Source organism: Acartia tonsa, chromosome 3 (genome assembly GCF_053477335.1).
Source record: "Acartia tonsa isolate MP-2025a chromosome 3, ASM5347733v1, whole genome shotgun sequence".
NCBI lineage: Eukaryota > Metazoa > Arthropoda > Copepoda > Calanoida > Acartiidae > Acartia > Acartia tonsa.
Genome location: NC_137262.1, coordinates 60,075,937 through 60,091,916, shown reverse-complemented (window position 1 = coordinate 60,091,916; position 15,980 = coordinate 60,075,937). Strand labels below are relative to the sequence as shown.

The 15,980-nt window shown below is 35.9% G+C and overlaps 1 protein-coding gene and 1 long non-coding RNA gene across 4 annotated transcripts; both read right to left on the bottom strand.

Annotated features, from left to right (window-relative positions):
* Positions 1–375: 375 nt before the first annotated feature.
* On the bottom strand, positions 376–3,322 carry LOC145314749 (uncharacterized). The gene is made up of 3 exons (XR_013877861.1): positions 2,304–3,322; positions 1,652–1,747; positions 376–770 (listed from the first exon to the last, which is right to left on the bottom strand). It is a non-coding gene; the product is annotated as an uncharacterized LOC145314749 (long non-coding RNA).
* A 7,651-nt stretch (positions 3,323–10,973) lies between these two features.
* Positions 10,974–15,727, bottom strand: LOC145314729 (uncharacterized). Of its 3 annotated transcripts, none has more exons than XM_080154772.1 (7): positions 15,510–15,727; positions 15,208–15,251; positions 14,253–14,330; positions 12,945–13,179; positions 12,356–12,535; positions 11,613–11,762; positions 10,974–11,260 (listed from the first exon to the last, which is right to left on the bottom strand). In XM_080154772.1, exons 1-7 carry the CDS (start codon positions 15,529–15,531, stop codon positions 11,025–11,027), a joined length of 945 nt encoding a protein of 314 aa, XP_080010898.1. In that variant the 5' UTR covers positions 15,532–15,727; the 3' UTR covers positions 10,974–11,024. The 3 variants fall into 3 exon arrangements, with proteins under 3 accessions (XP_080010898.1, XP_080010899.1, XP_080010900.1); XM_080154773.1 differs by having other exon boundaries at positions 14,253–14,327; positions 15,510–15,548; XM_080154774.1 differs by lacking the exon at positions 14,253–14,330 and having other exon boundaries at positions 15,510–15,569.
* Positions 15,728–15,980: the final 253 nt, after the last annotated feature.

Here is a 15,980-nt window from a genome sequence, read left to right as displayed (position 1 = left end):
TGCATATTTAGAACAGATTAAAAATTGGAGCAGGCCCAGGACAGGCAAGGAACTCCAGCGTTTCCTGGGCTTCTCCAATTATTATAGGGCGTATTTCCCATCCTATGCGAAAAATTCTTGTACTTTAGATGAACACAGAAACGACAAAATTATCGAATGGACCGATTCCTTATCAAAAGATTGGGAAAATTTTATAAATATGTTCTCAAATTCTATAAGTAAAGGTTATCCCCAGTGGGATAACCCAAACCCCTTTATAGTGGATGTAGATTTTTCTACAAGTTATTTCGCTGGAATTCTCAGCCAAAAACAAGGGGGTGAAGAAAGAATTATTGGGATATGTTCCAAAAAATGTAACGGGGCAGAGAAAAATTATCCAAGTTATAAAGGCGAGTTAGCATGCCTAGTATTTGTTCTTAAAACCTTTCTCCATTACTTAAGATTTAGAAACTTTATTGTACGAACAGATTCAATTTCCTTAGTTCATTACAAAAAATGGCAAAAAGGAACAATAAATGGGGTAACTTTGCGCTGGATATTCTTTATCCAAAGTTTCGACTTTACAGTAATTCATAGGAAGGGTAGGGACCATTGCAATGCCGACAATCTATCTAGAGGGCAATTTTTATGCAAAAAACATAAGGAAACCGATTGCGAAAAATGTACTAGTTCATTTACCTTGGATCCTTATGAACAGGATTGTCCCTACCAAGACCAGATTTTTGAGTTACATGCGGCGTCTGAAGTCGGTGTGCACAATGTCTGGCAATCTGAAACACAAAAAGATCAAATATTATTTGACATTCGTAGGTGGATATTCGAAAAAAAGCAGTTGTCAAATTTTGAGAGAGCAGAACTAACCGGCCGGAAAGAGGTCCTTTTTAAATTAATAGAACATTTATATGTTATGGAAGGACTTCTGATATTTAGACAACCTCTTAGTAATGGAACGTTCATTGAAAGACCCGTTGTACCCATTGGATTATATAATAAAGTTTTTGAATTAGCACACAATAATATTGTAGGCCACAAAGGGGTAAATGAAACAATAAGCAAAATAAATGAAAGATTCTTCCTTATAGGAATCAATAAGTTTGTAGAATCACGCATTAAAAATTGTATTACCTGCCTAAGAAAGATAGGACAGGTACCTAAGCATAAACAACCCATCACCCATTCAGCCATTAGTCACGAGATTTTTGGCCAAGTATCGGTAGACCTTATCGGTCCCTTAACCCCTAACTACTTTCAAGGACAACATGTCCGCTACATATTTATCCTAGTGGACTTATTCTCTAGGTACATAATCGCTCACCCTATCAAAGATGCTACCGTGGAGAGCACGGTAAAAGTAATTCTCGAACAGGTGGTACCCACCTACGGCTTATTTCGGTCACTGAGGAGTGACAGGGGAACAAATTTCACTGGAGAAGTTTTCAAAAAAGTTATGGACGAATTAGGTATCGAAACTAAACTTATTCCCCCGAGAAACCCTAATAGTAACCCATGTGAAAGGCATAATCAAAGCATTTATGCAGGTCTAAGATCTGATGACCGATTCGAAAGTAAAGACTGGGCAAGAAAATTAGCTTTGACCACTTTTGTAATTAACGCAAGTACGTCTAGAAGAACAGGGTATACACCATATTACCTTATGTTCGGCAGACAACCAACTCTTAATCTCGATTTCTTTTCACCAATTCTGCAGAACAGGCAAGATATTGATTGCAGATCTTACTTAAACTACCTAAAAAATTTGGAAGAAATTATTGCACAAGTTTCCAAAAAATCTAAAATCTATTTAGAATTTCAAAATAAATCTAGAAAGGCTTCTTCCCCTATTTTTGTTAACGATGTATGCTTTGCCTTCTTTAACCTAGTCAATGTAGGGGTCAGCAAAAAATTGCAATCTTTCTATGGGGGTCCTTTTATTGTAACAAAAAAATTCTCAGAAGCCCTTTTTGAACTTAGTCCCTTCGGGTCAAATCCAATAAAAACTAACCAAGTTGTTAGCCGAGATAAAATACGAAAAATAGATTCTAAAGTAGAATTATTGGGGGAAACACTTTCATTTAACGTCTTTCCAATTGAAGAAATTGTCCCGTCTGAGGAAATAACCTTGACCATAGATAATACGGGACTAACCGAAATAAACGATAATAAAGGTATAGAAAACGATGATTTTACCTACCTAGATAACGATAACGATGAATTTATCGAAGAAAACCCTGAACCTAATCAGGATGTACTCCAAGGGGAGGTGGATTGTAATGGGGGAGGGGATATAATGGAAAAAAACTCACCATTTGAATCACAGCCCGAAAACCAAGAACCCCCTGGTGCAGATCGGTCATCCGGTCCTAACATCCATGTCGAAAATAGTTTCTTAGAAGAGACTGTCCCATCTGAGGCATCCTTCTTTGCGCAACGACCCAAACAATCCAGCCCTGAAAAAGTTATTAATGTTAACAAACAAAGCATAGTACCTAAATATATATTAGAAGAAGAAAGAAAAACTAGGTCACAAGGGGGGGATAACCGCATACACGTCCAAATCGGACTACATAACCCAATTAGAAGGAAGAAATAAAATGTATATAAAACAAAAGTGGCAAATGTATATAGCTTAATTTATGTATGTATAATAATGAAAATAAACAAAAAAAATATACGTTAAAACTAACGGATTAACATATTTCAGAGAAAAACACCAAGCATAAAAATAAAATGCAGCATCATTTGGCAAAAGCACCAGGAGCTCGAGGTAAATTTATTTTGGGATTCATGGGGCTTTTTATTATTTTGGCAAAATCAAATGCGTCCGAAATAATACAAATAGATGCGACTCAATGTGTAGCAAACGAAAACCCGCGTTTGAAAATCTCTGAATGGGCTGCGTTTCTTAATATTACTAATACCGAACAAAAACGATTTCACCTGCTTCAAAAGGTTGAAAGAAAAATTATACCTGGAATCCGTTGTCACCTCCGAACCAGTACACACTACTGGTATTGTGGCAGATATAGCCACGTCCACCTCGCCGCTCCAGCACTGGTGGAGATACCGAGCCTCGTATCTTATGAAGACTGTTACACCATGTCCAATACTAAAATATTTAACTTTGAAGGAAAATCGGTCTCAGTGTATGAACACCAGATGTCATACACGCGTTTCATCGTAAACGGGACGCTTTCTTACCCCAACGACCTCCTTAACGGCATCGACCCCGCCTGCGAGGGACACGGCGTAGCCATTAACGGCATTTTTATCCCTGGGACATTTGAGGAAAAACAAATAGGGGTCCAGGCTGAACCTGTTGAATTATTACAAACAAAGGCGGGCTGTTACCTTGGTAGTCATTGGGTGGGAAACAATTGTCTAGATCACAATCTTAGATTAGGCTACGACCAAATTATCTCGGATGATAAATCTGATAACGCACAAAAATTCACTTCTCCTTGGCGAACGGTAGACATCTTTAATATTTCATTGTTTACATTTGAAGGAGAACAGGGTGACCAAAAATATCTAGTGATCGATCCCCAAATTACGCTAGCGTTAGAACTTAAAGATAAAAGGCATTTTGAAAATCTAATTACTGAATTATCTTATTACAGAACTAATATTGATAACTTAATGGTATGGTTCACAAACTCTGTAAAACCATATTTTCCACTTTTAAACGCTAAGGAAAAAGATGACATGTTACCACTAGAGATTTTTTATTCTTACCAACAATATAGTAAATTAATTGTCCCCGAAAACCGCTGCTTACAGAACCACTTTCTGTCTAAAAGTAGTATTCAGACCCATCGTAAAAAGTTAGTTAGGGCGCTCGGTGAGCTGGATCTGGTAATACAGTGCAATAACCTTAAAATCAATGTTTCTGTGGGAGAAAATCTACCCTGTTTTGTAGATCATTTCTCAGTTTCAATTAATAATAAGACTATGCATGGGGGTATCACCGTTTTCCCGCAGATTGGTTAACACCACCCATCTAACTCCAACCAAATGTTCCGAAAATCCAATTTTCTTACATTTGTACCAAGGAAAATTCATCGGGAATCAAGGGCAGGGTATGCAAATATTAAATGTAAACCAATATCTTATGGATAAACCAATTAGCCTATTTCTTTATCATTCTTGGCAAAGCCTAAAAAAAACTAATTTCTCAGAAAGCGCCGAGGAATTATACCTCAGCCAATTGGCCGCGGACTCTAATAATTTTGAAGTAAAAATTACAGACTCCTGGTTTATTCAAACGTATCATAAAGTGGTTGATTTCCTATCTAGTACTTGGTACCATATGGTGCTTGTAGTAGCAGCCATCCTTACAGGAATAGGGTCGTTATTATGCGTCGCTTTTATCATCTACATATTAGCCTGCACCGAAATTCACGCGTACAAAGCAGGAGGTACGAGTGAAACACAGGAATTACGAGATTTTACAAATAATGGGGAAAACTAACTTCCAAAAAACGGAAGACCTATAAACAGACATATATACCTATAAAATTGTCGTCCCTAAAGGTCGTCTTTGTAAAAATATTTCCTTATTCGGTATAAGGAATTAAAGACCTTTAATTTTAAGTTTATTATTTTTATTTTAGGATATCCCAGGCGAAATTTCCAAAGGGGTTTTCACCATTCCCATGGGGCCAGTCACCCTTCATACCGTCGTGGATATGATGAGGCACCCTTCTACCCAGAAGAGGACTATTATTATGACAACAATCATGGCTATCCCCAGGGCCATGAGGAGGCCTACTATGAGCCTGATGAAAACAGGTATCCCATCCAGCCTCGAGTAAAACCGCCACGTAACCCTGAAAACCTCACTGACCTTCAGTGTGTCTCCAAGGCGATACACGTCTATCGCACCGCTGGAAAAGATGTTCCCCCGGGGCTCCTTGAGCAGCAAGAAAACTTGCGGCAGGCTAAAAGTTTAGAAGCCAACGAATATTCCGACAAAGCCAGACCTAGGGTCAGGCCTTTAATGGAACAAAATATGATACCTAGGGGAGGGGAACCGCAGAAAAATCGGGTGGAATCGCCACCAAAACGTAATGCCTCACCTGAACTAGAGGTAGTCGCCGTAAAGTCAGCCCCAAAAGCGGTAGAAAAACGACCGCCAACACCAACAGGCAGCGGCGGCCCAGCAGCCAAGAAGGCTAAGGTGGAAAATCAACCGCCTCCATTACCCCCTAAAAAGAAAGAGACATTAGCAGAAAGTAAAAATGAGCCTAAAGCTTTTTGGGTGACTGCTGAGGAATGGAAAAAAGTCCTATCCTCCACCGTAAAAGAAGCAATAGAAGAAGCCCTTCTTCCCTTCCAGAGAAGTCTGGAATCTAAAATTGCTAACAATGCCTCATATGTTGAGAAAGCACACATACACCATGGCAAACGCCTTATTGAAATTTCCGCCGAATTATTGCGGAACCGCAAAACGTTGCGCGAAAAAATTCGCACTGTCTCCGAGGATTCGACCGTCGAGCTAAAAGCACGAATGTGCTCTGTTATTGAGTCCACTAGTCGACTGTTAGACCAAAACTCTGACAGGGTTATTAAATATATTAATACTCGTTGTAATATTGTAAATGTACCTGGGCAGAATGTGGCGACCATAGAGGCACCCCTTCCCGCTGAGAACGCACCCCGACCAGATGATGATGGGGTTGAGCTGATTTCCCATTATGGTTCTGAATGCTCTGATGAATACAGACCAACCGACAGGGAAGGCAATTCCGTGGTCCTTGATCCCGCAGAGGGGGAGAACAGTGACCAAGAGCTTGACGCTCAAATTAGCGAGCTCTTTCCATCTGGAATCGATCTGCCCGTTAATCCACAGGCTGATGCTGTCCCTGAGGGCCCGGTGGCCCAGGCTCCCTGCGAAGGTATGCTGGCTCTCCAGAATGCCGTTGCTCCAGAGCTCCCAGAAGCTCCAGAAGGTCCTACTCTCTCAGAACCCAATCCTGTTGATATCGTGAAAAGGGCTATGGCCGAAATTGAGGAACCTGCGACCACAACAACCACCCGCCGAAGCAGGCGTGCCGGTCAACTGTGAGTGAACATTTCATGTTTCCTCAGAAGGAGGCGAGTGTGGCATAGTGCCTTCTTCATTCAAGTTTATGCATTTCCATCCCTGTCCACATTCCTATACTTCTCCAGCTGAGTCAGACCTACACTGATAACCGCCACCATGTTCCATCCTGCTGCGTTGAGAAGCCAGTTGATTTATGTAGGCCTTTGTGTGAACATCTCACCACCAGCTTACATTTGGTAGACTGTATACCTATATGCTAGGTTGTCGACAGTCTTAGTTCCTTATTCCTGTGCACGTGGTTTTCTGTCCTGTACAGAAAACGTGACGCCCAAGCTTTTAATTGATATCATATTTAAATATATTCAATAAATAATCATCCCATTATTCTGCCTATTCTGACCAGTTTAAATGTTTAATAAATCTTGTATTTTTTTATGAAATACCTTTGTTAGATTATTAATATATAATTGCGCCGAAGCTACTCTATACTCGTATCCCGGTCTGTCTGTACATCCCCTCATACGTCAATACTATAATATGTTATGGTTGTATTATAGCCAGACTAAACTATACTATAATATGTTATGGTTGTATTGTAGCCACACTATACTATCCTATAATATGTTATAGTTGTATTGCAGCAACACTATACTATAATATATTATGGTTGTATTGTAGCCACACTATACTATGATATGATATAGTTGTATTGTAGCCACACTATACTATACTATAATATGTTATGGTTGTATTGTAGCCACACTATACTATAATATGTTATGGTTGTATTGTAGCCACAGTATACTATACTTTAATATGTTATGGTTGTATTGTAGCCACACTATACTATACTATAATATGTTATGGTTGTATTGTAGCCACACTATACTATACTATAATATGTTATGGTTGTATTGTAGCCACACTATACTGTCCTATAATATGTTATGGTTGAAGGGACAATGTAATAAAAACACTTGATCAAATAAAAAGATGAAAGTTAATCCCCAAAGCTCACAAAACTCATACAAACTAACTAAATTATTTAAAACCTACGACATAAGTGTAAGGATACAGTGTCTGTCGTGTACGATTCTGCTCCACGTCGCCCTACTAGTGACGTTAAAAATTATACCTACTGTTTGGCAAGAGTTGGTGGAATGCCCTGGAGTGTAAACAGGCGCAACTTATTACAGTTAGGACTTCCAGATAAAGGTTGTGCTATCAAAGGGTTGATTGTTTGAAGGACGTTTGCCCATATAACTATGCACATCATTAAGAAAGGTTTGATTCATAGATACATTAAAATGTAAGATCTTGTGGTGCATTCGTCCTCAAATGCTATCCAAGGCTTTGATTTAACTTGAATATTCACCAGAAGAATGAATTTTTATATTCTGCCATAAGAAAATAAAGGAGAATAATCTTCCTCCCTCTCTCATCTAGTCTATAAAAAATCTACGAGACGCTCCGAGAGGCTAGAGACACTGTCACAATTGGCAGATGAGGGTAACTTTCAAATGGAAAATAGAAAAGATCAAAAGACGGACCTACCAACAGGCCATCCAGTAGGACTTGTTTATTAGCTTTGCGTTAAAGATTATTAGCGACGGCGCCCCTAGTATCTAGGGACTCTGTCTTCAAATGCGAAAGAACAGGGCAGAAAAATAGCTTAAACACATCTCAAGGCTTGAATCTAACAATGAAATAGCCTTAAACCCTACCGGGACATATGTGGAGCTTCTCTAATATTGCAAACCAATCGGTTCAGTAGTTATAGTTAAAGCGACATATAAATCTTATTACTTTATTAAATAGGACAATAAGTTTTCCGTTTTTGTGAGAACACTTTTTATTGCTACTGTGTATTTTCTCCCCCCACTTCATTTTTAGATGTTGAAATTTTCTTTTGATGCCACCATAAGCATGTTTACTTATTAAATGTATTTTATTTACTTAGGACAAAAAAAAGTTTTTTTTCCCGGTAGTAAAACAATAAGTTCAATGAATTTTAGACGTACATATATTATTGATCGGAAGGCTGAAATTCATGGGGATGTTAAGGCATAAGACAATGGACGATATACAATTGATAAACATCCCAATTATATTAAACAAAATTAGACTTTTTAGACTTTTTAATTATTGGTTGAAATGATTGGACCTTATTAGTTTGAACCAAATAAATTAAAATTGAACAAAAGTACACAAAATTAACGAATAAGATAACGTAGTTATAAAACTTTGGGTACCAGAGTAGTTTACAGTCCATTGTTATAGTCAATTGTTCCCCTCTCTCCGTGAAAAAAAAGAAGTGACAACAGTCTGAATTGGTAATTTTGTTTATCATAATTTATTGGTAATATGTAATAATTTATTGTCTTTTGTCTTATCTCTTAAGATCCCTGATGTATAATGCACTTAAAGCCAGGGGGAAGGGACATTTAGCTGTTTATTACACTAGTCCCCAAAGTTTTATATTAACGTTTTCTTATTTGTTGGCTTAACAACTTTAGGGACTTTTTTTGAATTTTGGTTGGTTACTTCTTAAAGTTGAGTGTTTAACGAGAAGTTTCAACTACCAATTGTAATCGACAGCAGGGTTAATTTTGTGTAAGTTCATTGGGGAAGTACATAATTTTATCGGCCGTTGTTTAATTCCTTTAGATACCTGACTTAAAGTATAATAATACGCATAAATTTGGTCTGCACTTTAGAATTAAATCATAAAATAGTTATTTATCGCATTGTATTATAGACAGCTTTCCGCGGATATTTTAATGAAACATTATGAGATTAGAACCAATTTTGTTAGCCCAGGCTTTTGGCCCCGGGGGGCTTACAAAACTAGTGTTAATTTTGTGATTTTTATTCTAATATTCGTTAAAAATTGTGTGTAATATGATGCTATACATGAGATTTCAGTATGGCTGAAAAAGGTTCTATTCCAGCGGATATCAATCGGTTTCGGGGCCATACTGGAAAAATAAATTTAATTTGCACTTTATATTTTATGCTTCGTAGATTTTTCCCATCATTGTTAATCTTTTTAGAAATTCATGCAATAGTATGCAAAGAGAGTGGGGGAAATAGGCTGTTTATTACACTAGTCCCCAAAGTTTTATAATAACGTTTTCTTATTTGTTGGCTAAAAACTTTGGGGACCTTAATGCGCATGTTGAATTGTTGGTTAATTAAGTTGAGTGTTTATACGTTCCGACCACTAATTTTAATCCGAAGAAGGGATAATGTTGTCTATCATCATTGGTGATGTACATTAATTTATCGGTAATTGTCTTATCCCTTTGGATCCCTGAATTTTATGTTTAATCTGGGCTCGGCAGCCTCTAGTTTTTTATTGCAATTACTGCAGCAGCGAATTATCTAAAAGGACAATTTGACTCAGGGGTTTTGCAGGGACCTAAAGGGATAAGACAATGGCCGATAAATTGATGTAAATCCCCAAAATTTCAGTAGATTACAATTAGTTGTTGAAACATTTGGACACTACTAAATTAACCAACCAATAAAAATTCAATAAAAGTCCCAAAGGTTGTTAAGCCAAAAAAATAATACTTATTATAAGACTTTGGAGACTAGTGCAATAAACAGCCCATGTTCCCCTCCCTCCCTGCATTTTGTTAACATCTTTAAAAAAAACATTAAAGGAAGCCTGCAAGAAATACCACGCTTTAACTGCGGAAAGACTGCCACAAGTAGACCCAATACCCCGAATTTGAAGCCTTCAGCTTCCATAACAAAAAAGTTCTAGGCATTTTAAAATGACATTTTATGTACAATGGAAATTTTGAAAGAATTGCAATGCTCATGTTGAAAACTTTGAAATTAAACTACGTAGCCTAGAAACAAAATTATAAGCTTATTTTTGTCATAAATTTAGGTTTCCAGCAACTAATTATATTTTTACAATAAAAATACCCATTTTTATAGTCAAAATCATTAAAAAAATAAGTTTAACTTGCGTTGTACCGAGTGTACTGTAGCCAATCAGAAGGCTGAATCAGCTTAACAACCAATCACAGCTGAGATTGTATTAGTTTCCCCCTTTGTTTCCGCTATGATTTTCGTTTAAAAATGCAATTTAAATCGAATTTTTTTCATAGATTTTGACTATGAAATGTGGTGTTTTTATTGTAAAAATGTAATCAGTTACCGGCAATCTAAGTTTCTAACAAAGATAAGGTTATAATTTTGTGTCTAGGCGACGTAATTTAATATTGTTTTTTCTTTTATGAGCATTGGAAATCTTTCAAAAATTTCATTGTACATAAATGCTATTTGAAATGCCTAGAACTTTTTTGTTATTGAAGCTGAAGGCTTTAAATTTGGGGTATTGGGTCTACTTGTGGCAGTCTTTCAGCAGTTAAAGCGTGGTATTTCTTGCAGGCGTCCTTTAATTGTATAGTTTATGTCCTTTTTCATAAAAATGAATAATAGTACCTAAATATTTCGGAAATTCATAATAAGAAAGTAATCCTTAGTTTTCTAAAACAAAAAGAAAAGAAAAATCACCCAATGCTTATAATTAACAACAAGTATTTCAACATCCATAAAAGCGAAGCTCATAAATCAAACGGTAAAACAAACGAGCATGAATAGTTATAAGAGTGAAAACTTAATCAGCAGATAATTTAAAAGTGTAAAAAAAATAGTCTTTAAATTGTGTAAATACAGGTTTCTGTTCATGGACAAACTCATATTTTTAAGACTTTATTTTGGAGATGCTTGGGGTTCTTAGAAATCAAATGAATAAAATTATTTTTTTTCCTAACAGATAATTAAAATAAACTTGATGCTAGTTTCCCATTGTTACAATCAGAAAAATTTAAATTACTCTTGTAGTTACCTACAGACCGAGGCCGCTATGGAATAAAAAATAATTAGATAATTATACAAAATAACAAAGATAGATGTTAAAATTGGTTTATTTCATATATAATGTTAATATAAACATATAAAACTAATATCCATAGTATCTAGGTCTATAAAGTGAAGCCGGAGAGGCGGATCTAAAACCATATCCTCCATAGCCTCCATAACGGCCAGATCCATAACTTCTGTATCCATAAGAAGGAGCCAGGTTGTAAGATCTGCCGATTCTTGGGCCGATTATAGTTCGGCCATCACCAGCAATGTTGCCAATTTCTTCTCCAGAGAAGAGACCGGCTCCAGCAATGGTTGAATGAATGAAAGCAACTGCAAATATGCAAAATTAACAAAGTTTCAGCAAAGAATAAATTAAAAAAGGATCATTATGTTTGAGATGTATAAAAAAGCTAAATTTCGCTTAAAGTGTCTAATTGAGCCCTAAAACCTCCCTTCCTAATTTAAAAACAAAATAACTGAGCCGGGGAAAGGGGAAAATGTTCAGTTTATTTATTACTTTAAGTCAAGGTAGGTAAATTGTGTTATATTGGGTACTGGGTAGAGTTAGCGCATTGTAAGAATGAACGCACCAAATTTAAAATTTGCAATGTGCTTTTTTTTGAAAACTATCCCCCCTCCCTGATTTCCAAGATTAGTCCTATCAAAAATTCAAAGACAATACCTTGAGCGGCGGTAAAACCTGTTCCAGCAAAGGCAGCATGACCAGGAAAGTTCTGGAAGGTGCCGACAGGACGACCCTGGTTGGAACCATCAAACTGAGCCTGGCCAACACCAGCTGGGAATTGGCCGTTGAATTGAGCGACACCAGTACCTAAACAATTTTCAGTTTAAGAAAAAAAACAGTATTTTAAATACAAAAATTACTCCGTTTGTAGATTACAATTAGTAGTTGATACGCTGAGACACTCAACTTTATAAAGCAACAAATCAAAAATCGATAAAGGTCCGCAAAGTTCTAAAGCCAACAAATATGTTAACGTTATAATAAAACTCAAGACTGGTTAGATAAAGCGCCCTATGTCCCAGGGTTTTAATGAAAGAAGGTAATAGCTGATAAATTGATGTACAGTACATACCCAATGATGATACACAAAATTTCACCTTGCTTAGATTAAAATTAGTGGTTGAAACGTTAAGACACACAACTTTATGAAGCAAAAAATCATTAAAGTTCCGAAAAGTTCTCAAGCCAACAAATAAGTAAACATTATATTAAAACTAAGGAATAAATTAAGAACCCAATGTCATAGGGAACTAGAGGGAGAAGACAATGGCTAGTAAATTGATGTACATCCCAAAATATTGTTTAGATTAAAATTAGTAATTGCCAAAATTGTAAAACCGAAAAATAAGTAAAAATGAGCCCTCCCTCCCCAAATACAGCAGAAATAATCTAAACTAAACCTTCAAAGCCACCAATTCTAACACCCTGGGATTCAGCAGCTCCGTTGCCTTCAAATATGATGCCTGCACCAGGTCCAGCAAGGGCTACACCAGGACGGACAGGGCTGATAGCTTGTACAGCTGGTCTATTAACAGTGAGAGCAGGGATAGGAGATTCAACTACACTACCAATATTTCCAGCTGAAATAAAATATAAACTTTAAAGAAACTATAGAAAAATCAAAAGTACACTTCCATAAATGAAATAGAACAATCAGTTTTATTGTGGTTTATAATAGAGAGTAATAAAACTATTATTAAAAAAGTCATGATTAAAAAATAGCTCAATATGATAGTGATTTCTCGCATTGTATTATAAACAGCTTTCCGCGGATATAAAATGTACAATTAGAAGATTGAAACCAGTTTTTTAGCCCCGAGATGCCGAAGGTAAGAGCTAAAAAAACTGGTATATTTATTGTATATTTGTATATTCGTAGAAAACTGGATATAATACGATAATAAACATAATTTTTTCGTATGGATGAGAACCAGTTCTAATCCACTGATTCTAATCAGTTTCGAATAAATAAGAAAAAAATGAACTTACAGTTGGCTCCAGCCAACAGCTGGTAAGGAAAGTATGGTCCATAGGGCCAGCCATAGGCAGGAACTTGAGGAGGGGCAGGGGCCTCGTACTCAGGAACTGCAGGAACAGCATAGGTAGACTGGCCCAGGTAGGAGTAAGGGTTGTATTGGTTGGAAGGAGGGTCAGGCTTGTAGTCCTTGGGTGGCTCAGGCTTGTAGTCCTTAGGTGGCTCTGGCTTGTAATCAGGCTCATAAACCTTAAACAAGACATGAAGTTGAGTAATAAAAGAAAGTAAAACTTTTATATTAGATTTCTAAGTAATGCTATTCCAATAGGATTATCAAAAATAACCATAAAATTAAATATTTTTTTTTTTAAAAGCTTGCAAGAACAGGCAAATTATTTAATCAATGGATGTATCAAAGAAATTAATTAATAGTTATTTCTCGTATCGTATTATAAACGGCTTTCCGCGGATATAGAATGTAAAATTAAAAGATTGAAACTAGTTTTTTTAGCCCCGAGGTGCCGAAGGCACCGGCTAAAAAACTGGTTTTAATCTTTTGATTGTACATTTTTATATTCGTAGAAAACTGGATATAATACGATGCTAGACATAGTTTTTTCGTATGGATGAGAACCGGTTCCTATCTACCGGATTCGAATGAATACGAGAAATAATTTTAAAGCTAGTGGTTTGTATGAAATAGGAAGCATATGATAATTTTTTACAGAATCATATTAGAATTTATTTGCAAACGATAAACTTTTGATAAATTAAAATCTGAACTATGCTTAGAGAACATGCAGTGACAAACTTATTTATAGAGTAGCTGTACTGCTTTACAGAATATTCAGAAAAAAATTATAAGACAGTTTTCTTGTTAGTTTATCTAAATAATAGCGGCTGCGCCACTAGAGGCATCTAGTGACCCTTGAAAGGGGGAGGGGAGAGATGACCCACTCCACTCTAAATTTTAATTTTTTTAAAATATTTTTTTTGGTGGGGGGATAACTCTTCTATGGGCGTTTTCTCTTTGGATGTTGGTGGTACACTTTCCCAAAATAGTTTTAAAACCTTCCCTGGACCTATAAGAAGCTTCAATGTAAAGGAGAACCATATAGGTTCTGCGATTAGCGAGATCCTTCGCTACAGACAAAAAAAGCTTACTCTTTATAGAATAGGATGATTAATTGGTTAAGCTCAGTGTCCAAACGCGTCAACCACTAATTTTTATCTACAAAAGAGGTATTTTGTGCATCATTGTAGATTTACATAAATTAATAGGCCATTCTCTTGTCCCTTTATATCCCCCCCGAGAATAATACCTTGACTGGTTCTTGTTCATAGACCTTTGGAGGTTCAGGCTCGTAGCTTGGGGGATCAGGTTTGTATTTAGGTTCCTTCTAAAAAAAAAAAGGAAATATCTAATATATTTCTTCGTATTCATTCGAAACCTATTTATATCCGGTGGATCAGAACCGGTTCTCATCTATATGAAAAAACTATAACTAGCATAGTATTACATCCAGTTTTCTACAAATACAAATTGTACAATTATAAACCAGTTTTTTTTAGCCTCTAAATGACGAAGGCACTGGCTAAAAATCTGGTTTTAATCTTATGATTGTACATTTTATATTCGCTGAAAGCGGTTTATACTGCAATGCGAGAATTAACTATTCATTAAGGGGAGAGGGGGGGGGGCAAAGTAGGAGAGTTTTAAATGAATTCCTCTTTTTAAAGCCATTTAAGGCGTTTTATTTAATTATGTTACCCTTATCATTGTTAAGATAGACACCCCACTACCCCTTTCTTACGTAATCTTTTTTAATTTAAATTAATAAAATAAGAATAAATATTTTACACGACAAAAAAACAAGAAACTTGCATGAAAAGGAACGAAACACATTTTTATTAACAGATTAGACAGAAATATATTAATTATTGAGTAACTTTATACACTCTAAATCCTTACAATAAAGTATCTGTATGTATCAAGGAGTTAGATGCGTGTGTACCGAAGGATCTAACTAACAACTGAACCGATTTAGTTCTCCTTTACAGGGTAGTTTCTCAGGTCCTGGAAAGGTTTATATCTATTTTGGGGGAGAGTACCACCCTCAAAAGAAAAAAGAAAAATATTACTCCAAAAATTTAGATTTTTTTTCTTTTAAATCTAAAATAAAAAAAAATGGGTTAACGAATTAAATTCCCTCCCCCCTCAAGTGCCCCTAGAGGCATCTGGGCGCCGGGCGTATCTGCTAGTAATAAATAACTTACATCATAGCTGTAAGCAAACACGCAAGCTGCGCTGCAGAATACTCCTAAAAATATTAATAGTCAGACACATTAAAATACTAAAAATGCTTTATAATCTAATTAAAATATAGATTTATCAACAATTAATAGCAATAACGAAATACATACGAATTTCTTAAAAAAAAAAACACTACATAAAGACTTGCATATATGATATTGTGAAAGCAGATTGACATAAATCTAATTTTTAACAAAATTAAAGTTAATTACTAGTTAAAATTAATTGATTATAAACCTAAGATAAACATAACATACATACATACCTAAAAGAATAAACAACTTCATAACTGCCCAAATAAAACTGATACCAAATCAGCCAATCACACAGATATTTATACTAAAATTCATAGGCTATAAAAAAAAACAATAGTACAAAGATTCTTAAGTTAATTTGTCACAATAAATCACACAGAGTATCTGTAATTATTCTGTTATTATACAAAAAATTATATTATACAGGAACCAACTAAGAATATATAATGTACAATGCGTACTTTCAAACAAGGATGACAACATCCATAAAAGAAACGTTAAGACAAACAAACATTAACACTTGTAGAGTGTAATAACTGAATAATCAGAATATAAATATGTAAAAATCGAAACAAATTGTAAGTAAGTTTGTAAAAAAAAATCTGCAGGATACTGTTTAACCCTTACAGATCGGGCCCCAATTCCCACCTTAATAGATTGGGGGGGGGGGGGGGGCTAATTTGACCCTCCCGTCTATCTCG

What these genes read in the sequence shown, in the direction of transcription:
- LOC145314729 (XM_080154772.1), bottom strand. Translation starts at nt 15,531, where the DNA reads ATGAAGTTGTTTATTCTTTTAG. An exon ending in TGTTTGCTTACAGCTATGAT is followed by an intron (nt 14,331 to 15,207) that starts GTAAGTTATTTA and finishes TTTTTTTTTTAG; the next exon opens with AAGGAACCTAAATACAAACC. An exon ending in TAGAATTGGTGGCTTTGAAG is followed by an intron (nt 11,763 to 12,355) that starts GTTTAGTTTAGA and finishes AAAATTGTTTAG; the next exon opens with GTACTGGTGTCGCTCAATTC.